The 24,549-nt window shown below is 41.5% G+C and overlaps 1 protein-coding gene across 1 annotated transcript in view; it reads left to right on the forward strand.

Annotated features, from left to right (window-relative positions):
• Positions 1 to 24,549, forward strand: part of prdm6 (PR domain containing 6) — a 228,263-nt gene that overhangs the window by 145,661 nt on the left and 58,053 nt on the right. The window contains exon 4 of the mRNA XM_063069171.1: positions 17,276 to 17,400. Coding sequence (XP_062925241.1) covers positions 17,276 to 17,400 — 125 coding nt within the window. The remainder of the gene's footprint in view (positions 1 to 17,275; positions 17,401 to 24,549) is intronic.

Here is a 24,549-nt window from a genome sequence, read left to right on the forward strand (position 1 = left end):
TACGGGAAAGCCTCCTAAAAATAGTCTATGCAGCCCAATCAATCACGGGTAACACCCTCCCCACCACTGAGCGCATCTACACGGAGCACTGTTGCAGGAAAGCAGCATCCATCAGCAAGGACGTCCACCATCTAGGCCATGCTCTCTACTGCTTCTGCCATCAGGAAGAAGGTACAGGAGGCTCATGACCCACACCACCAGGTTCAGTACAGCTATTACCTCTCAACCAACAGGCTCTTGAACCAAAAGGGATAACTTCACTCACCCCAGCACTCAACTGCACCCAATGGACTCACTCATCTCATGTTTTCAATATTTATTTATTGCTTGCTTGATTTATTTACCTATCTTGTTTATATTTGCACAGTTTGTTGTTTTTCTTTGCACGTTGGTTGTTTGTCTATCCTGTTGGGTGCAGTCTTTTATTGAATCTATTCTGTTTCTTGTATTTACTGTGACTGCTCACAAGAAAATGAAACTCAGCGTTAGCGATATATGGTGACCAATGTTCCCTCTAAGGTATGCACGTGTGTGCATGCATACATCTTTTGCTACTATCACACAAAGAAATTTAAACTGTGCACAAAAGAATGTCACCCTCTACCTTGTTGACATGCTAAGTGTATTTCACAATCGTACACAATCACATTTCCTTTTCCGGTTTCTGATGCAAATGCAGTTGACAACGTGGAGTTTGCGATGGTTTTAGAACTGGCTTATTTATACTGTTTTTATTGAAGAAATTATTGATTCACTATATCGAATTCCAAAGAAGCAAAGGGCATGAAGAACAAAAGAACTGCTCATTCATTTATAGCAGAATGGCTTAATGAAACAGTAGAAACTGCTACACCAAAAGCTCATGAGGTCAGGAACGTGCAGCTACAAGAAGTATTTATATACAATACAGAAACTGGTGTTACCTGTGTGTATTGTCATGATGCAAAAGTTGCTGGAGAATTTGCAAGTGAGAATAAGTGATTTACCTCCACTTAAGAATTCAGTGCTTAGGTGTTGTTGTTACTGGGCAAAAAAAATTGCACAGCACAAGATTTTTGCACACACTAGTCATTACAGATTACAGGGAACATTGATGGCGACATATATGTACTTCGATAATAAATTGACTTTGAACTTTACCTTATGATCAATACATTTTTAGGTCACAAATATTTTTCATAAACTGCCGAGTGCCCGATTGAACATAGAACATAGAATACTACAGCACAGTACAGGCCCTTTGGCCCACATTGTTGTGCCAACGCTCAAACCCTGCCTCCCATATAACCCCCCACCTTAAATTCCTCCATATACCTGTCTAGTAATCTCTTAAATTTCACTAGTGTATCTGCCTCCACCACTGACTCAGGCAGTGCATTCCACGCATAACCACTGAGTAAAAAAACCTTCCTCTAATATCCCCCTTGAACTTCCCACCCCTTACCTTAAAGCCATGTTCCCTTGTATTGAGCAGTGGTGCCCCGGCAAAGAGGCGCTGGCTATCCACTCTATCTATTCCTCTCAATATTTGTATACCCCTATCATGTCTCCTCGCAACCTCCTTTTCTCCAAAGAGTAAGGCCCTAGCTCCCTTAATCTCTGATCATAATGCATACTCTCTAAACCAGACAGCATCATGGTAAATCTCCTCTGCACCCTTTCCAATGCGTCCACATCCTTCCTATAGTGAGGCGACCTGAACTGAACACAGTACTCCAAGTATGGCCTAACCAGAGTTTTATAGAGCTGCATCGTTACCTCGCGACTCTTAAACTCTATCCCTTGACTTATGAAAGCTAACACTCCATAAGCTTTCTTAGCTACCCTATATACCTGTGAGACAACTTTCAGGGATCTGTGGACATGTACCCCAGATCCCTCTGCTCCTCCACACTACCAAGTATCCTGCCATTTATTTTGTACTCTGCCTTGGAGTTTGTCCTTCCAAAGTGTACCACCTCTGGGTTGAACTCCATCTGTCACTTCTCAGCCCACTTCTGCATCCTATCAATGTCTCTCTGCAATCTTCAACAATCCTCTACATTATCTACAACACCACCAACCTTTGTGTCTTCTGCAAACGTGCCAACCCACCCTCTACCCACACATCCAGGTCATTAATAAAAATCACGAAAAGTAGAGGTCCCAGAACCAATCCTTGTGGGACACGACCAGTCACAATCCTCCAATCCGAATGTACTCCCTCCAGCACAACCCTCTGCCTTCTGCAGGCAAGCCAATTCTGAATCCACCTGGCCAAACTTCCCTGGATCCCATGCCTTCTGACTTTCTGAATAAGCCTACAGTGTGGAACCTTGTCAAATGCCTTACTAAAATCCATATAGATCACATCCACTGCACTACCCTCATCTATATGCCTGGTTACCTCCTCAAAGAACTCTATCAGGCTTGTTAGACACGATCTGCCCTTCACAAAGCCATGCTGGCTGTCCCTGATCAGACCATGATTCTCTAAATGCCCATAGATTCTATCTCTAAAGATCTTTTCCAACAGCTTTCCCACCACAGATGTAAGGCTCACCTGTCTATAATTACCCGGACTATCCCTACTACCTTTTTTGAACAAGGGAACAACATTTGCCTCCTCCAATCCTCCAGTACCATCCCTGTGGACAACGAGGACATGAAGATACTAGCCAGAGGCTCAGCAATCTCTTCCCTTGCCTCGTGGAGCAGCCTGGGGAATATTCCGTCAGGACCCGGGGACTTATCCATCCTAATGTATTTTACCAACTCCAGCACCTCCTCTCCTTTAATATCAACATGCTCCAGAACATCAACCTCACTCATATTGTCCTCACCCTCATCAAGTTCCCTCTCATTGGTGAATACCAAAGAGAAGTATTCATTGAGGACATCGCTCACTTCCACAGCCTCCAGGCAATCTTCCCACCTTTATCTCTAATCTGTAATGGCCACTACATCATAATTCCATGTATGTATCCAAGCTCTCAGTTCATCACCTTTGTTCCTGATGCTTCTTGCATTGAAGTACATGCACTTTAGCCCTTCTACCTTATGACCTTTACACCCTTTATTCTACTTCTCTTTCCTCAAAGCCTCTCTACGTTAGATCTAGCTTTACTCGGGTGCACTTCTTTCACTGCTCTATTGCTCCGGGTCCCATCCACCTTGCAAATTAGTTTAACCCTTCCCGAACCATGCTAGCAAATCTACCTGCAAGGATATTGCTCCCCCTCGAGTTCAGGTGCAACCCATCCAATCTGTATAGGTCCCACCTTCCCCAGAAGAGATCCCAAAGATCCAAAAATCTAAAACCCTGCCACCTGCACCAACTCCTCAGCGACACATTCAATTGCCATCTCCTCCAATTCTTACCATCACTATCACGTAGCACTGGCAGCAATCCCGAGGACGCCACCCTTGAGGTCCTGTTCTTCAGCCTGCTGCCTAGTTCCCAAAACTCACACCTCAGGACCTCATCCCTCTTCCTGCCTATGTCGTTGGTGCCAACATGTATCACGACTTCTGGTTGCTTTCCCTCTCATACCAGGATGTCATGCACCCAGTCAGAGACATCCCGGACCTTGGCTCCCGGGAGGCAACAAACCTTGCGGGTGTCCTTCTCACATCCACAAAATCACCTGACTACAGAGTCTCCAATGACGACAGCTCTCCTCTTCTCCGTCCCACCCTTCTGCACCACAGGGTCAGACTCAGTGCCAGAGGCCCTGCCACCATGGCTCACACGTGGTCGGTCATCCCCGCCAACAGTATCCAGGACGGTAAACATTATTCAGGGGAATGGCTACAGGGGTGCTCTGCACTACCTGTCTACTCACCTTCGCTTTCCCCCCTCTGACTGTCACCCAACGACCTGCTTCTGGCAGCCTAGGTGTGACTACTTCCCTGTAGCTCTCATCTATGACTGCCTCATTCTCCCTTATGAGTCGAAGGTCATCCAGCTGCTGCTTCAGATTCCCTACACGGTCTTCCAGATCGCCCAGCTGCATGCACTTCTGGCAGATCTGACTCTGCGGGACAGGGGATCTCCCCCAAGACTGCCACATCTCACATGAGAGGCACATTACCGTCTCAGGAGGCATTGTAAAGACTAACTGGGAACAAGCTTGTCCTCCGTCTCTTCTTGTCGAAGCCTCTGGAGTCAAAACCTCAAAGCTCCACTCCTTCACTGGCCCACTCACTCTCAGGCCGCTCCACTTGAGCTACCCCTCTATTTATTTGTTTGAGCTTTTCAAACTGCTTGGTCATCTGACCCCAATTGCCCAATCAGCTGCTTTCTGCTGAGCTATTCAAATCTTGATTGACTTGATTGCACAGTCCAACTGCCAAAACTGCCAGAATCTCTCGAGTCAAAGCCTCAAAGCCTTGGTCAACACTATACAGTAGCAACCTTTACAGCCAATTTCAAAACTTTATTACTTTACAATTTAAATTAATAGAGAATAATCCATGAACCGAAGCCTTTTTAAAGAAGTCCAATCCACATTAATGATCTTGCCGTTCTTTGATAATATTCTCTGTGCATTTAACTTCACTGATGGTTGTAAGTATACCAATTTTGGCCTAACTATTATTATTCTTGGCTGGACTCCATCTGGAGCTGGTGTTTTATGCGTGTACATCTCCTTTCATCAGGGACATCCCATGTCTCATGGTTAGCTGACAAGGAATAATTCTGTACTGTCAAGTATTGTGAAAACATCAGTTAGAAAATTTGCAAAGCTGTTAGTTCCCTCAGGTAGTAGTAGTACTCATTCTTAAAGATTCCCATTTGTTATGTGTAAAGCACTCAAATACGGAAGTAATTCTGTTAAGGCCAGTAATGGTCTTGAAAAGCTGACCCATTCAGATTAGTGGTGCTCCTATTCAGAGCAGCTACAAAAGGATAAGAAATGTTCTCAGTTGAGGGAGAGAAATATTGGCCACACTTTTCTATTGTTCACCCCCAATGACTCTTAAGCCTTCAGTAAGGATAAGGTTAGATTTGCTCATGACTTTTTCTTCTTAATTTACCTGCCCTCATTCACTTGTTAGGATTATCAATGATGTATATTTAATTTTGCTCACCCATAAACTTGATGAGGCTTGATGCCTGTCACCCCCACAAGGTGTCATAGAACGCAGCAAAGCAACAGGTCAATATCTTTGCAGCGGTGAAGGGAGTCAGTTATGGTGAATTATCAAGAAAGTTATAAACACTAATAAAGTTCGCCTATTCAAAATGCAAAAGCGATCATTAATATTTTAGCACCTTGTGTGAAGGTAATAACAGTAAGAATACACACTTTTTATCGAATATTGGAAAGATAATAAGATCATAAAACATAGGAGCAGAATTAGGCTACTCGGTCCATGGAGTCTGCTCTGCCATTCCATCATGGCTGATTTATTAACCATCTCAACCTTATTCTTCGGCCTTCTCTTCGTAACCTTTGATGCCCTGATAACCGAGGTCCTATCAACCTTGGCTTTAACTATAATCAATGACTTGACCTCCATAGATCTCCATGGCAATGAATTCCACAGATTCACCACCCCCTGTCTGAAGAAATTCCTTCCCATCTCTGTTCTAAATGGATGTCCCTCTGTCCTGAGGTTGTGCCCTCTGGTCCTAGACTCACCCTCTATAGGAAGCACCCTCTCCACATCTACTTTGTCCAAGTCGTTCAATATTCAATAGGTTTCAGTGAGATCCCCCCATTATTCTAAATTCCAGCAGGTACATGGTCAGAATCATCAAATGCACCTCATATGTTAACTCTTTCATTCCCAGAGTCATTCTTGGGAACCTTCTCTGGACCTTTGCCAATGCCAGCACATTTTTTTCTTAGATAAGGGACCCAAAACGGCTCACAATACTACAAGTGTAGTCTGACTGAAGCCTTATAAAGCCGCAACATCATCTTCTTTTATTTCAGTCCTCTCAAAATGAATGTTAACATTGCATTTGACTCCCTTACCATCAACTCAAACTTCCAGTTAACCTTTAGGAAATCCTGCACAGGAACTGCCCTTGCACCTCTGATTTTGTGAATTTTCTCCCTGTTTAGAAAATAGTCTATGCCCGTATTTCTTCTACCTAAGTGCATGACCGTACACTTCCCTACACTACAGTCCTTCAGCCACTTTTCTGGCCATTCCCTAAGCTACAGGTTTGTCCATATTTCATTGGTGCTGGGTTGCTCCAATGTCGCACTCGATGAATGATCTGAAGACGCAAATTGTCTGATAGTGGTTAAAAATAGTGGGGCATGCAGCTCGTTCTCAATACCACCCATTAGTGCATTACCCATTACAGGTATGTGTTAATAGGTAACGAATGGAATTAGAACCTGGATATTTCTCGTTCTGTTACCCAATTGTTGTATTTCAAAATACACCCAGACTAGGACCAGCTAAGTAAGCTGAGACTAATGATTGAAATGCAAATATAACTTCTGCATGTTATAATACCACATTAAAATAAGGTGTTTGGAGGAAAGTATTGGGCGAATGCCAGAGGTAGGTATTTTTACACGGAGAGCGGTGGGTGCGTGGAGCGCACTGCCAGAGGTAGTGGTAGAGGTAGACACATTGGGGACCTTTAAGAGGCACTTAGAGAGGTACATAGATGAATGAAAATGGAGGGCTATGTGGGAGTGAGAGGTTAGATGGATCTTAGAGTAAGTTGAAGTGTTGACACAACTCCGTGGGCTGAAAAGCCTGTACTGTGCTGCGCTGTTCTATATTCTATGTTCTAAATGAAATATTTTCTAAGTAAGCATAGAAAAACCAAGCTTGGAATATATCCAAGACTCAGTTATATGCTGTTACTTATCCTCTACAGATGAAACTTAAAGAGCAGTCAAAGCAACTTCTGACAGGTGCCACAAGTATTATTTTAGAAAACTTCAGTTTTTCCAAGGAAATTAGTTGCCACTGTGAGTCTGCACACAACAGGATAATGGCAACAGGATTTAAACATTTCAAATATTGTTTGGATTTTAAAAAAAATTTTGCTTTGTAATAAATTACAGAAAGTAAAAATGGAAAATGCTGGAAAAACTCAGCAGGTCAGGCAGTGTCAAAAGAAGAAACAATCAGTGAGATTCTACAACCAGAATTTTTCCAGATTTTTCAAATGTGATTTCAATTGTCCAATTTAAATGATGGAAATTAACTCATTTGCTGTAATTAAGATGCCCAGGAGAAGAGACTAATGCCTAAAAGTTGGAGTTGAGGTATTTCTGGTGTGTTAAGTTGTCTTACACAGAACTACAGCCTTTTTATTTTGCAATCAGATTTTATTGTTCTGGAAAGAAAACAATACAGTGAATAAATACTTAAGTAAGTTTTATTTATCTATATTTTTTGGTTTTGTTGCACAAGAGATAGTCATCAGAAGCAACAACTTTTTATTTTTGTATGCCATGGCAGGAATATTTTTTTAAAGACGTGCAAATGATGTTGGGTGGTACCTGTTGTATAGAATCAATAATACATGAGATGTAATTCTGAAGATGTCTGTTGCATGAACTGATCCTTTCTTGTGATGAGCATAGTCATATAATTGGGGTTATAGGATTAGAGCTCTCTGACCCATGTTTGGGTCCTGGCAAAATTGCTCCCATGGTGTTAAGGATAATGGTCTTGGTTCAGTAGAAATGGGAGCTTTGTGAAGATTGGCTTGTCAGAAGGCTTCACGTAAAGAAATTTCTGAGGGATAATTTCACAAGGCTCTGCCATGGATGTGGAGTTTTGGCAATGACATACCCTGGTTGGAAGATCAGGACTGAAGTGTTACAGTTCATTGTTTCTCCACATCAATGTCAAAAGTAGTCTCATGAAATTCCCTCTTGATTTGTATGAAATTTATTTTGTAAGTTTGAGTGACTTAATACTCCAACATAATTCCAGCTCTGTGATTGAGGTACAGTATTAGTAATGCACAGCCCAGGCCACTTTGACTTTTAAATAGTCATGATGAAGAAATATTGATCGTTTGACTAAAATAAAAACTCCCCTGAAATCCCTTTAAGTCAGAAAGCAGCTGGTATGTCAAGATGAGCTACAATCTCTCTTGACCACCTATTGTTAAATTTTGAGCTCATGCAGAGATACTGAGCAATCATTAAAATTACATTAATATAAAAGTGCTTGTATCTGAGGGGTGATTGCATTCTTAATACAAAATTAGAGAATAGAAATAAACACTTGAGAAACTTGTTAAAAAGAACAATTAAATTGTATATTTTAGTCTTTCAACATTCTACTTAGAAACAAAGAACATAGAAAACCTACAGTACAATACAGGCCCTTTGGCCCACAAAGCTGTGTGGAATATGTCATTACCTTAGAAATTACCTAGGGTTACCCATGGCCCTCTATCTTTCGAAGCTCCATGTACCTGTCCAGGAGTCTCTTAAAAGACCCTATCGTATTCGGCTCCACCACTGTCGCCAGCAGCCCATTCCACAATCTCACCACTCTGCGTAAAAAACTTACCCTGACATCTCCTCTGTACCTGTTTCCAAGCACCTTAAAACTGTGCCCTCTTGTGCTCGCCATTTCAGCCCTGGGAAAAAGCCTCTGACTATCCACATGATCAATGCCTCTCATCACCTTGTACGCCTCTTTCAGGTCACCTCTCATCCTCCGTCGCTCCAAGGAAAAAAACGCTGAGTTCACTCAACCTATTCTCATAAGGCATGCTCCCCAATCCAGGCAACATCCATGTAAATCTCCTCTGCACCCTTTCTATGGTTTCTACATCCTTCCTATAATGAGGTGACCAGAACTATTTTCTGAAAAGAATGTGATTCTTTATCATTTTCTTACAATAAATGTTGGGGCTAGGGAAACCTTGGAAAACTCGGAATTTCATCATGTGAAAATAATCATTGAGGGCATATTTTCAGGTATTTGTGATCCACTTGGCTCATCTCTGCAAGGAAGGAGAACATATATTTATACTGACATATATTCAAGGCAGAGATGGACAGTTTTCTAGAAATCAAGGCAATCAGGAGGTTATGTGGCCAGTGCCTAAAAGTAATGTTGAGGTAAAGTTCAGCTGTGATGTCATTGCTAGGCAGACTCAGGGGGATGAAATGTTTGCTCCCTTCTTAAAATTTCTTCTGCTTTTATTTTTCTTTGCATTTGTAAGGCATCATTCATATCCTAGGAACTCCCCAAATTATACAGAATGTATGAAATACTTCTAAATTACAATCTCATAAAATGACCATAGATATATAATCAGAGATTAGAACACTCTGATCCTTGCAAGGTTACAAGTGGCAAAATATGAGAAAATACAATAATGAGATTCCTGAGAAGAAGGAAGATGTGGAATAGGAAATGTAGGGGATGGTGTGGAAGTACTCACTATGAAAAAAAAACTCAAAGAGGAATATATTTCTAGGAAGATAGGAAATATGGGCTGCTCTCAGCCCAGTTTATCCATTGAAGGAACGGTGGAGGAGGCTTGACTGGAATGCAGAGCAGCAAAGACAACTTAGCAGTGAGCGATAACTTTAATAATAAACTACAAAATTACAGGCCATGGGGAGGGGGCCACAAAATATGAGGGGAACAGAAACTTTACTTGACAAGGCAATAAGCTAACTAAAGGCTAGGAGCAAATGGATGAGGCTGGCTGGCTTGATGGATGAACAAAGACCTGTGGCTGAGAGCTGGGTTTAAATAGGCTGCAGGTGATTAGTTAGACATTAGTGGCAGGGTGAATACTGGGAGGTGCCTGCTCATGCAGGCTGGTGCCCGGTGGCCCAGTCTGATCCAAATGGATCTGGTGGAACTTCTCGATGAGTATTGGGTCCAAGATGAAACTGGATGGCACCCAAGATTTCTCCTCCGGGCTGCAATGTCAGCAGTTGACCAGGTACTTCCTACCCCGTCCACAATGATGTGAATCCATCAACCAGAAAACTGAATACCCTGGACCACCTTCCATCATCTTGGTTCAGGAAGTGCAGGCTCAGGTGGGTTGAGTGGTCCTTGGCCTACGGGTTTGAGGCAGGACACAAGGAAGGTAGGAGTGATCCTGAAGGATGGTGGCTGCTGGAGATGGTAAGTGAATGGGTTGATGTGATGAGTAATCTTAAAGGGACAATGGACTGGGGTGAGAGCTTACGGGAGTTGGTACACAGGGGCGGATCTTGGGTGGACAGTCAGACACGGTCCCCAGGCCAGAGAGGTCTGGCTGGGTACCGACAGCAGTTCACCTGGTGGCATTAGGCATGTTGGCAGTTAGGATGGCCCGCCATGCCCTCTTCCAAGCATTCCAGCGTCGGCAAATCAACAGCAGGAGGGACCTTCACTGTTGGCTCCTCCATGGGGAACAATGGGGGCTGGTAGCCATGAAGTATTTCAGAGGGTGACATACCAGAGACGGTGGGTAAAGTATGGGACATTTCAACCCGGAGCAGATACGTTTTCCATGTGCAAGGGTTGGAGGCAGCGAGGCATTGTAGAATCTTCTCCTCTTGCTGATCGACATTTTCTGATTACTCGGTGATCTGCAGCTGATAGCCAGAGGACAGACTTGCTGAGGTGCGGAGGAGGGAGCAGAAGGCTCGCTAGAAGCAGAAGATAAATGTGGACCTCCGGTCCGACACAATTTCCTGGGGGAAGCCATGGAGACGAACTAACGTTGGAGAACCAGGTCCAACGGCTGACAGAAATTTGTTGAAGGCAATGAAGAGGCCTTGGAGGGCCTAGGAGAATTGGTCCAGCACTGTCACGGTCTTTGTGACCGCATCGGAAGGAGGCAAAACAGTGATGAAATCCATGCTAATGTGGGACCCTGGTTGTCAGGGGATCGGTAGGGACCACAAGGGCCCAGAAGGCTGCTGGTTAGAGGAATTAAACTGGACACATTGTGGTCAGACAGCAATGAACTGACCATCATTGGTGATCATGGTGGGCCACCGAATTTGCGTCACCAGAAATCCAGAGTCTGTTGTGCACCTAGATGGCTGGAGGTGTGCCTCAGAATGCTTGGCCACCACTGTACATACAGTACTCGTGTTTATCAGGTACGGTACATTTGTTAGGTGTGTTGTCCAGAGCAGGCTTGTGCTGCAAAGCTTGCTGGATCTGGTTCTCAACATCCCATACGACTGCAGTGTCAGCAACGTGGGCATTTATGACTCAGGTCTCAGGAGGGGAGAGGGAGAACCGATGACCTCGTGGAGGGGTGGTGTCCAGGAGGAGGCTGATTGCGTGGTTGTATGGTCTGTGAGGCAGCAAGGTGCCGGTTTCTCTTTTACTGAAGGCAATGGCTAAGTTGTGATATTCCTGTGGGGGATTGGACAGGTCGAGATTTTTCCTCATCCTTCACGGAATAACGGGGTAAAGTCAGCTGAGTTTTCAGGCAGGAAGTTCCCCAGCTCAGCAGTGAACTGGGTGACCAGGCTAAGTGAGGAACGTGAGTGGAGAGCCAAGGGTAACCAAGGTGAGAGGAATGTTGGGCGATTGAGCAGGAGAAATTGGATGGACTTGTGGTGCTTTCCAGTGCTCGTGTGCACAGGCTGTGTGCACCTTCTAATCATCCTAGACCCCGAGGGATGTACATCAATGGCCCTGAAGTAGAAGGGGTGAGTGATAGGTTTAGTAAGGCATCCAAGCTGCACACACAGAGTCTGGTCCAGAAAGTTGCTTGCTATACCAAAACCCCCCAGAGCTTTCTATGTGCGCTGAGCCGTCGTGTTGTGGAGGAGGACAGAGAGAGTGAATCAGGCTATGGTGCTGGAACAAGAGACTGGGAGGAGCCTGCCAGGTAGAAGACCCCTCATCTCTATGGAGTGGTGCTATTTTTCCAGACATGTGGGCATTTGACGTGTGGGTGCTCGACGGCCCCACAGAAAGTGCACAAATTGTTTCTCCACTGACCTTCATGCTTCTGGGAGGTTAAGGGAGCTCTCTGTAACTGCATGGGTTAGGGAGACATTGATGATAAGGGTTTTGCAGCCTGAAGTGGTTCTGGGCATGGAACAGGGGGTCTGGCTGATGATTTGGAGGGTCATTCAATATAACGCTTGTCAAGTTGGAGGCCAGAGTGATGAGGCTTTTGAGGTTAGTGGGCGTTTCCCAAGTAGGCAGTTCATTTTTCTAGCACTCCAAGAGGGCTTGATGGTAGATGGTCACCAGCCCTTCTGCATTTTAGCTGCACTCTGCTGCGTGTGTCCTGAATTCCATGGTAAAATACGGCACTGGGCGTCAGCCTTGATGCTGACAAAGTAGCCAATCCCCTGCCCTCTTCTACTTCCCAGAAGGCTGAAAACCCAGCAGATCTCTGCAGTGAATTCCTCTTATTTATGGTGACAAATGGTGGTTCTGTTGTCCCAATTAGCAGCAGACCAGCTCAGAGCTCACCCAGTCAGGAGAGGGAAGACAAAGACTATCTTAGCTTAGTTCACAGAATACAGAGAAGGCCAAAGCTCGAATTGTAAGACACACTGGGACAGGAACGTCTTTCCTTGGGTTGGGAATTCATTGAAGTGTTCAGGCATTGGAGTCCGGGGCTCTAAGGGAGGAGATTTTCTGGCACAGGGTTGCCATATTGAGACGGAGAGTTGGTTAGAGTGGCAAACAGATGGTCAACTGTTTCTTGTCACTTCTGGATCATGTGTTCCTGTCAACCAACGACTTCTTTTAGATGAGCATACTCTGCTGGGTGAATTGCTGGTTCACTGATCCTGTCAGGAAATGTAGAGGAGTCTTGACCCAAATGCAGAGCGGTGGAGGTGATTTAGCGATGAGTGATAACTTTAATAATAAACTGTAAAATAACAAGCCATGATGGGCCACAAAACAAGAGAGAACAGATATGAACCAAGAGAAGGCAACAAAGTATCTGAAAGGCAGGAGCAACTGGTTGATGTTGGCTGGTTTGATGGGTGAACAAAGGACTGTGGCTGAGAGCTGGGTTCAAATAGGCTTCAGGTGATGAGTTGGAAATGAGTGGCAAGTGACTCCTTTTAGCTGGGTTGAGACTGGGAGGTGCCTGCCTGTGCAGGTCTGACAATCCATGCTTTTATATTCTCATCAATTTACTATCATCAAGGCACAAAATGATTCCAAAGCTTAAGCCATGCAGATGTGAATACACAGAACAACATGGATGCGCCAGTGCACAATTGAGGGAGTAATACACTGTTGGAGGTGTCAGGTTTTGTATGAGGCATTAAACCGAGGGGCACAGGTAACATTGAAGAGCACTCAGCATTATTTTAAAGAAAACAAATCCAACGTTTATGTTCCTTCAATATCTTTGTAAATACATATTTTTTTTATGATCACTGCAACTTGTGGGAGCTTTCTATGTGCAAGTTGTCCCCTGTATTTTCTGCTACTTTATAATGTCTACATCTCAAATGTGTCTCACTAACTGGGATTCTCTGGGACATTTTAAAGAGGATGAAAGAGATGCCAAATAAATATAAGGTTTTTACTTTGTTTCTGGGATTATTGAATTCCTTGCTAGTAATGGTTCAGTAAGCACTGATTACCTCCAGCACTTCAACATCAGGCCATTCCAAGTATCTGTGTGTGAAAGGGAGAGACAGTGTGTTAAACCTGGAGAAAGAAAGGGGTCATCATGGCTTAATCCTTCAATCAGGAATGATTGGTTGATTACCTTTGTAGTTGGAAATGTACCCATATTCAGCTCCTTTTCTGTCTCTGTCTATGAACTGATGACAGCGCAGAGTGGTGTCTGAACTGGGGAATCTTGCCTTTGCCTTGGCTATTCCTGGAATTGTTAAAATGCTCCAATATTACTTTGGGCCCTTGTGGAGTTACTCAGAAGATACCTTCATCTGCAACAGTTCAGTTTCTGACGAATTAAATAAAAACAAATATTGATTGTTTGGAAGCCCTACATTTGATTAATTTGGGTAAAGGAAATGGCTACAAGTACGGCTGATAGGTATAAAGTAAATGTAAAGAATTGTGCATAAACAGCTATCCCTTGTGATAGGCAGCTGGTTTAAATTCCATATGTTTTGATTAGTGATGTCTTAATGGAGTCCTCTTCAAAGAATTTTTAGGATTGATTGCTGACTGAGACCACCCCATCCCCGATACTCTTTTTTAAAAATTTTGTGCTGACAATAATGTTCATTGGCATGAGTTCTGCTACAACAGAGAGAGGACATCATGCAGTTATCTTTATGAGTCATCCAAACACAATACCAAATACATGTCAGGAAAGGAAATATTAGCTGAGAGGAAAAAAATGTCTTTGATGTACTTAAATACACAATGATTTGTGCAGGGCCTGCAACTGTTGCCACTCATAAGATTTTGTGTACGCTTATGGTTTTGTAGTCTTTCTAAGATCCTCCGAGACCACCCAATGCTTTAAAACAGTCCTGCCCTTTCAAAAGAAACTGTACATTTATGTCTTTACAGAACTTTGATCAGTTCTACAAAGTTTATTTTGCAAAAAGTCAAATGGAAAGATGAAATTGATCAAATATAGTCTGTATCATGCCATCATCCATGTTACCAGATATTTAACATGCATGGTACATGCTTCGACTGAATCAGTGAAACCGTGGGAAGATTATTAAAGTTTCACAGATCTCTGCAAAGGGAGGAATTGACCAGGGTATAGCTTTTGTCAGATATTCATAGAAAGATCTAAAGCACTTTGCTTAGCTAGCAGTGCTTCAGTCAAACAGGATTGCAAAATGCTCAGTAAAAATAACACAGATGGAATTTTCGCAGCTGCAAGTGAAAACTTAAGATTCCTCTGTTTGTTTATATTGATCTTTACAATCCTGTTGCCAAGAGCCACTTGGCAATGACAAAATACATTGACAAGTGCACATCTGACTGTTAACGAACATGTGCTGATGGATTCTCTGTTGCCAGTGGAGTTAAACAAGGAATAAACTGCTTTGGCACGAGCAAATTTTTGTGATGTGAATTGGACGAGAGGGGTGTTACACGCTTCTTTCAGCCAAATATGGCTACAACACACATCTTAAAAGTTGTTCTTTTTTTCAAACTTCTCTCTGATTGTCAAATTGAAAGAGTTTTCCAGTATACTTTCCAACAGGAAACTGTGCCAAATGGACCCAGAAGGTGCCATGTTTGATTTGTGATCTGTGCTAAGCTTACTGATCTCAGAGTGCTGGCTGTAAGGATGTTATGATTAGCCTCAGAAATCCTACATATTAGTAATGGGAAGATAAGCCTAGGAAATCTACAAACCTTTAGCAGGCACACAAATGAGGTCAGCGTAATTTCTGCCCATTAATTTTCCATTCCACTAATCCAATCCAGAATTCGAGGAAGCAGATGACTGGAGTAATCATGTGGGAAACTTACGGATATAATAGTGCACAGAAATATCACCCAAGACCCAACTCAGAACTGAATGCCAGGGCTTCAATGTTGTAATGCCTTCAACAACCTTCCTTTTCTGTATGCAAGAGGCTTTCTTGAGATCCCATAAGCTAGGTTGTGTTCCACGAGCAGATCCCAAATGTCTATCAGCATTTTGAATGAGGCAGGGATAAAAAGCATTTTTCCTCAGGAACCTTTGAACTTCTGAGAAACTATGGAGCTAAGTTCAAAGTGCAACGTCAGATATAAGCTCTACCGCACCACCATACCAGTAAAACCAACCCCCAGTCAAAATTTATATTACTTTATCATTTGAGTCCTTTTAACTCACAATCTACAAGGTTTTGAAATCACAATGCTTTTAAAGGCATCTCCACTGGCAATGCATTTGGACTGTATATTCCAAAGGAGTGGATGAAGTGCAAACAGGCAAAATTTGCAATGAGAAAAGAATCCTTTTGTAATACTGTTCTGCAGCAGACCACTAGGAAATGGGCCAAATCAGCAGGGGGTAACATTTAGCTTTTAATTTCTCTCTGCCAGTGGAAATTGTCATGTTTCACTGCAGTTTCAAGGTCTGAAGGTCGAATTTAATGTCAGAGAAATGTATACAATATACATCCTGAAATGCCTTTTTTCCACAAACAGCCACGAAAACAGAGAAGTGCCCCAAAGAATGAATGACAGTTAAACGTGAGAACCCCTTTTCAATAGTATTAGATTTACAGCTTACCTGTTTTATTTTATTTGAGAAATCAGCATTAGTCCTAATGTTAAATGGTGCGCCTAGCCATCAGGTTTTATCATCACACTGCACCATCAGGACTTCTTAGAGAACAGGATTTTAAACAATCAACGTTTCATTATTCTGCGCAATCACTTCTTTTAAACCTGCTTACAGTGAGAGGGAAGATATTATTGTTCTGAGTGGGACAGATACTCCCTTTGGAGTAGTCCTGGTGATATTGCATTTAGTAAGATGCAAAATGAAATTTGTATGAAACATCCAGCATGTCACTTTCTTTAGGTCTTCTACAAAACCAGTGCAACGTTTTCTTGACTGTATTAAGGCTTTTTCAAAATGGGATTACTGTATTTGTGACAATTTGTAAGACTAAGTGTTTCGCTTTGTTATTAGGTAGAGCAGTGTAGTAAAGTCACTTATGAAGAATTCTGTTGCTTGGCAATTAGACTGAATCTACTGTATAAACAGTTAAAACAACTGGAAAGCAGTCAGGGGTTTGACTACTATAAATCTATAAGACCATAGGAGATAGGAGCAGAGTTAGGCCATTCAGCTCATTGATTCTGCTCTGCCATTTGATCATGGCTGGTTTATTATCCCTCCCAATCTCATTCTACTGCCTTCTCCCTGTAGCCTTTGATGTCCTTACTAATCAAGAGCCTATCAAACTACGCTGTAAGTGCTGTATACCCAGTGACATAGCTTCCACAGCCCTCAGTGGCAATGAATTCCACACACTCACCACCCCCCCCCCAGCTGTATTTTAAATTAATCACAAATAAACATCCTTAAAACTACATACATCATATGTTTCATTCTATGTAATACATTCTTGAGAAAAAAAAATTATACAGCTTTTTAACTGTTTCACCAACCTGCTTTTGTGGGTAATTTACGATTCTTATGCTTGGCTGATATGGTATCTAACTTTTAGCCTCCATGAACGAGATTTTGTTTCAACCTCACACTATTTTGGAGGTGGCCAAATACATCCAAAATGATCTGGCTGACAGGCTGTATTCTCCCATTCTAATATTGACAGGGGCACCAATGTTCTGTGCCGTGGAAATCAAATGCTATTCAAAAAAATATAGTGCAGGACTTATAAACTACCTAGGCAGGGAGCAGTGCCTGTATTTTGCCAATACCTCTCATCTTCTGTTTTAGGTCCTGCATATTCTACAGAGCATGTGATGATATCCCGAGAGGAGTGGAACTTCTGGTCTGGTACAACGATAGCTATACATCATTCTTTGGGATTCCTTTTCAGTGCATTGCACAAGATGACAATTGTAAGCATTTCTTTCAGTGCTTTTAAACTAATTTTAAGACAGAATGGCCTTTAAAGTCATATTTGATTTGCTAACAATCTTTCTGTGCGAATACTTGTGTTTAACTAGTGAATCTTGGACAGTCTTTGCCAAATGAGATTTTCTCTTCCATCAAATGGGCTAAAGCTGCAGAATCATAGATGTGTTTGCTGCTCTTTCTTGAAACCTGCATGTCATTCTGATTTGACTTTCTTGATTAAAAAAATATGTATTTTAAAATGTGATGGTGACAACAAAGTTATAAAGTAGCTCTGTGGCTGTGCAAGTAATTTCACTTCAATATTTGCTGATCTCCATTATGACTATTTTTTTCAGATTTTCCTAGTTATGCATTGGAGAAAGAAATCAAAGCAATAAATGACCTGGTTATAAGCCAGTGACCTGATGTGCATGATTAATCTGTATTGCACCAACTGAAAAGTAATTAGCCAGGCTAGAAAGAACAAGTTGGTTGTGGGGCAACAATTGTTTGTAAGATGATTATTTGTTAGACGAACTTTATTAAGCAGATTGACTTCTGGGCAAATGGTTGAATTTCCTATCACATGAAAGCAGTTATGCTAACTGTTTAGTTGTAGTTTAATGCTGCCTTTTTACCATTTCATATTATCATCAACCAAGGACTTACGCTCATGAGATTGCTAAGAATTAGGGTCAAGTTGGAAGTATTCTGTGATATTTGCAAACATTCAAGTTAATCATTTTTATTTGCAACACTCCTCAGGTATTAAGCCATTGAAAAAGAAATTACTGCATTTTAACAGAAATGCATGAGACATTAGCACAGATGCTGGTGACACCAGTAAAGTATTTATTTATCCTTACACTTGAAGCACTGACTCAACTTGTGTCTTGTAAAGAGTTATAATTGATTTGCATGCACATATTTAATATATCACCAGTAATATTACGTTGAATGAAAATGAACCACCAGGATTAATTGCATTAACAATATTACAGTATTGCAAACATTTTCTTTATTTACTAAGAATGCATTTTAAATAATTATCTCTCTGTCTGAAGAATATACAATATGTGCAATGGTGCTTCAGAAATTTTATTACTGTCAAAATAAAAACAGAAGTTACAATTAAATCTATGTGAGATTATTGTCATGAAATTATGATTGTGCGGATAATTCCATTGTACATTTTTGGTTATTATTTGAGGCTATGGATTCAGTGCTTTTTAAAATCTTTTCCAGAAAAACTGGATTAGCGTAGATAAGTCATATTCATGGTTCAGATATGATGACTTCTTTGAGCTATAAATGTTATCATTCAATGACAATTCACGGCCAAATTCAGAACAGTAACTTGTTTTTGACTGGAGCTTTAATAAAATCACCTTTCTGCTTCTTTCATTTTCCTCAGCCCTATAGTTTTAGTGTAAAATTGAGCTGCAACCAAGAAACAGTGAGATTATCTGTCCACTATGACTTCATACTGATTTTGCTGCAGAGCATTTTTTAGCTTATCAACAAACCAATCCATAACAAGTAACATGAGATGAATCACAAATGTAATGAAATCATCCCAGATAAATAACTTTACATTATTACATACAAATTCTATGTTTGAAGTTATAATCTGTATGAGACAGCACTGGAACCATACCCAACAGATATACATCAATACTGGAGATATTGTTAGGATGGAAACATTAACACACTTTGTTTTGAAATAACTATCCTTTTCATTCTTGTGATAAGAAGAAAACATCTGATCTTCAATACTATATAAACATTTAGAGACTGAGTATGACAAATTACATTCATTAATGTTAAATACTAAGTAAACATTTAAAATTATCATTTTGATAGAGGCTTAAGAGTAATCCCAATTTGTGCATATTTTATGTGAACATTGGAGTACAGTTACATTGCTACCAATTCACAGCCTCCAGCAAGTTTCTGCCACAGGCTGGGGGTTGCGGAGGGGCTGGTGGGAATCAGAAATCTTCCAGTGAGAGTAGAGATGGTATGCACTGATCGTTATTATGAGTGTCAAGGAGCAGATGAAGTTGTAATGAAGAAGGAAAGAAAAACAAAAACAGTGGGAAATCTGCGGTGGGTGAAGTAGCATATGTAGAGAGAGAAAAATAGAGTTACTGTTTTGAGTCAATTATATTTAATCAAAGCTGGGAAAAGATGAAAATGAGGAAAATTGAAAAGGAGGGATGCAGAGAACAAAAGAAAGACCGTGATTGGGTTGAGACCAAGTGAGATTGTTGGTGATGGTATTGGGTGAGATAAGTTGGTAACAAAAGGTGATGAATATAAAGAGAGAAGTGAGAAAAACAAGACAATGCCAGAACTGTGAATTTCAGAAGCTGGAAATCTGAAATAAAACAGATAATGCAGCAATACTCAGTAAGCCTGTCAGTATTAATAGAGAGACAAACAGAGTTAACATTACAGGTTGATGATCCTTCACCAGAACTGATTGTCAGGGGGAGGGAACGTCGACTCAGACCATAAGAGGCCTGCGTCGGGCATCTTCATGCCTTACAAGGCGCAGATTGGAAGTCTGTGTGGGGCACCACTCCTCGCACAGACTAGAGCAATGTGTGATTAAGTGCCTTGCTCAAGGGCACAAACACGCTGCCACAGCTGAGGCTCGAACTAGCGACCTTCAGATCACTAGACGAACGCCTTAACCACTTGGCCACATGCCCAACCCTGATTGTCAAATACAAAATTAACTCCAGTGTTCTCTCTCTGCAGATGCTGCTTCATCTCCCGAGTACTTCCAGAAATGTCTATTTTATTTTGGATTTTCAGCACCTGCATTGGCTTGTTTCTCTCAGTTTCAGCAACATTTTTCCTCTTTCTGTGTGTTCAATCATGTTCCTCTGTTATTTTCTCTACCAGACAGACTACTGTAAACAGAACTTCACCGCCATCTCTCGACTGGCAATACCATCATTTGCGTCATTTAGTCTCTCTTGGCTTCCTGCATCAAAGGCATCCTTTTGCTCTCACACCAACCCCTCCCCATCTTCTCTGCAATATAAAATATGTTTGATTTCAAATTTTTCCTAGCTTGGATGAAGTGTCAACTTGAATTGTTAACTGTGTTTTGCTCCATAGATGCTGTCTGATTTGCTAAGAATTAACTACAGTCTCTGTTTCTACACCAGACAAAACTGATCTACATCTCCATTACCCACGCACCTTTTCTCTTGCAGATACCCAAGATATGCAAACTGGCCTGGCCGTAAAGGGATAGTAGGAACATAGCGATGATGAATACTGTCACACAATTTTACACTCAGCTACCAGATCAGATAATGTGCTTATCTTAGAGGATAGCAAAGAGGCACGATCTTTGCACACTGAGACTCTAAACACGAGTAACCTTCAGCTGGCACAGGGTTAGGATAGCACAAGCATTAGAATGCAATGTCTGTTACAGAGGACTCAGATAAAGGTTTCAATGAAACAGTCCACAAAAGTTGTTTTGTGTGCACCAGGAAATACTTGGTTCATTTGAAAAAGCAGCCAGAAAACTTTGAATCAATGTCACTGCAAATGGAAGAGTACAGCTGCAACTTTGTATTAGACTTTGCACACTGTTCAAAACTTGTATCAGTCCTGTTCAGCTTTGAGGTGGTGGGCACTTCATTCACATACTTTACCTGACGACGATCTGATGTCCAAGCACTGATGTTACTGCTTCTTTGATGAATAACCAGCTTCCATCAGAATTGAAGTTCTCCACTCAAAGCATTGAATGCTCTCAAGGCAATCTTAGCAGAACGCTTTCGGGTTCAGAGAGCCCTGTGGAGTATTTTTACACTTGTGTGTAATCTACTGCCCAAGTTACGAGGTTTATTGAGATGCAACCATCAGTTTGGTTGAAGATCCATGAAGTTCAAACTTAGTTTTCCCTTTCAGATGTACAGCATTCAATACTCTTGTCATTTTACTGGTCAACGGCCTTTCAATGGTCTCCAAGACCTTGTGCTATTTTTCCCACTTAAGGTCAGGAGCTATTGAACACAGAAGGGTAGCTCTGCTTGGTAACACTATATCCACTCACAGAATGGCACCAGAGAACAATGTGACCAATGATGATGTCTTGCAAATAGTTACTACTTCTTTTACTTCTTTTTCTTCATTCAAATATGATTCTATCACTAAGCTGCATGCGATTGGAACCTGTGACTTACATTTCAATGGTGTGTTTTTTATGCTGATTGAGCGATCTGGCACTTTGCTGTCTCCAAGGAAGCTTAGTGAGGTTCGGAGTTCATCCTGGAGGACTGGAAGCCTAGAGACAGGGTGTGAGCCCTTGATCGAATCCATTGCTTTTCTCTGATTCGACAAGGATGAGAGCGGATGAGGGGGCAGGTGTTCAGTGCTGTCTGCCTGTACTTGACGGGTCTTCCTCTCCCTCTCACTAGATGCTGCTGGAGGAAAGTGCAGGAGTCTTGGGATCCATGTTGCAAGGATTGATTGGCAAGGCTCTGGACTCATTTTGGGGACCTTAAGGTTCATGTTTCATGTGTTTCTGGATTCTAGTTACTCTTATCTTTGCTGTTTTTGAAAGGTTTGATCGGGGCGACCGATATGGCCTGGGAAGCTTTGGCAAAAATTGGCCCTGCGGCCAGCAATGGGCTAATGATGCAGTGCTGAATCAAACTAAACAGAATGCAGCTAGACTCCTGGTTTGAGGTTTGGTGTTCTATGTGTTCTTCGCTTTCTTTTTGCCGTTTGTGCAATTTGTTCTTTTTCGCACTTTGGGTGTTTGATGTTTTCTTGAATAGGTTCTGTGATTTTTTTTTTGTTTTGTAGCTGACTGTATAAGAACAAATCTCAGAGTTGTATTTTGTATACATGCTTTGATAATAGATGTACTTTAACTTTGACTTTGAGAATGCAGGCGGTAGAACAACACTAAAAGGTGAGGGAAAAACATCCTAGATCTTTGTTCTTGCCCTATGATACTTAGCAAGAGAGAAACTCATTTAGTATTAGCTGTCACACAAAGAGTTTGTGGACACTCAACTAAATGTATCATTTGAGGAACCCTCTACTTGACATTCCTTCTCATAGCTTCACTATCCTTGTTAACATCAGTCCCTAAAATATCCATTGACAGTTAGTGACATAAAGCCTAGCTATCATGTTTCATCTTCATCTGACCTACATCTTTATTGGAGCTCTGTCATAAGAAATCAGCATCCATCATCAAGGACCCTCACCATCCAGGCCATGCTGTCCTCTCACCACTGCCATTCAGAAGAAGGTACGGGTGCCTTAAGTCCCACACCACCAGGTTCAGGAACAGTTATTACCCTTCAACCATCAACCTCCTGAACCAGCGTGGATAACTTCATTCACCTCAATACTGAACTGATTCAGTATTATCCGTATAACTATTTTTTAACATCATTAGTTTTCCTTTGTATTTGTGCTGTTTGTTCTCTTTTGTACTTTGGTTGTCTGTCAGCCTTTGTGTGTAGTTTTGCATTGATTCTGTTGGTTTTTTTTTGTTCTACTGTGAATGCATATAAAAATATGAATCTCAGGGTAGTATATGGTGTTAGTACATAGTTTGATAATAAATCTACATTGAACTTTGAACATCTTCATTATTCAATTCACCTGTTTCCACTCCTATGTCTGTGACTTCAATGGACCAAGACATTTCTCCAGACATCCTTTGGAAAAAGAACGGAAATAGTGAAAACTAAGGCAATTTTTTTAGGATTAGTCCCAGATATGATCCCAGCAATGAAGACTGGCTACAAGGCTCCTGTTACCATGATAGGAGCCTTTTAGCCAATCTTCACTGTAGGGTGCTTCATGCTGACCATTTTTGCAAAAATTGGGGCCATATAGCTTATATTGAATAACATTGAAGATTGTCCTCTTACCAGACTCCAGGACCATTTAATGGCATTAAGCTAGGCAAAACAAACTGCCACTGGCTGGATATGAACTTATTGAATGACTTGTCTATGCAATGTGATACAACTTCATTTTCGTTTGTATATGTTTGGTGGTGGCTATATTTTGGAAATTTGGCCAGGCAGAGACTGATGATCAATGGCTGAGGAAGGATGTTGCGTGGGACTCTTGCTGAGTGGGGAAGAGATACCAGATGCTGTTGTTGTGATGTGCGTGAGTTTCTCATAACTTGAGCCATTTGGTTGCCTTGTACTTTCTGCTGCATCCCAGTCACCTGAGATTTCAGTGAAGACATCCTGTTGAAATGGGCAGCATTGTTAATCATGGAGAATTAAAAGAGTAGAATTATTCCCTAGCAATCCTAGGCACCTCTTGTCGAAAGCATTTCTCAACATTATTTTCCTCCATCATCTGGCAGCTCATGATATGTGTTTTCTTTAATTTTTCCCAATTATACAATGCTACAAGAGGAAATCTCACTAATACACCCTTGACTGGCAGCAGCACAGAAGGCTTGAAGTCAGGTCTTACATCACCAGCCCCTGTGAGCTTTTGCTATGAGCAACCAGGGGGGAAAAAAAACTTATGAGAATTCTGACAAAAGCTGATCTGGTAACAAGCCAGTATGATAAGTGTTATATAGAGGCATAAAATAATTGTGGTAAGTAGTCCTTTCAGCTGTCAGTCATGTGTGGTCAGGAGAAGAGATCAGATGAAGATTTCAACCTCATAATGCAACGACTGGGATCAAATCAGCAGATGAATGACTACATAATCTGGTGCTCTGCATACTTAGAGTGGATTTTTTTTCTGTCTTTCTATACTTAATGCTCTCATCAATCTGGCATTTGATACAGTTTAATATACAAGTGTTTACATGCTTGGATAATGTTTTGGAGCTCCAACTAACCAAAGCTCCTCTAAACAAATGTTGGCCATACAAATTCATTAGTCATGTATGTTAAGGGTTGAAACTAATGTTATTTCAGCACATTTGAACTCACCTTTGATTTTAGTGGTATTGCTGACATGGCAATTAGCCAGTTGTTTAATTATTTGCACAGGTGAATTGGATTATTGTAAAAACCTCTGTTTAATTTCTGGTACAAATACAGGCCAAACTTAATACACATTGAGCATAATGTGCATTGGGTGGAAGGTGGGTGAGAGGTATCTGTTGAAAAATCTGGATT

Source organism: Mobula hypostoma, chromosome 16 (assembly GCF_963921235.1).
Source record: "Mobula hypostoma chromosome 16, sMobHyp1.1, whole genome shotgun sequence".
NCBI classification, from domain to species: domain Eukaryota; kingdom Metazoa; phylum Chordata; class Chondrichthyes; order Myliobatiformes; family Myliobatidae; genus Mobula; species Mobula hypostoma.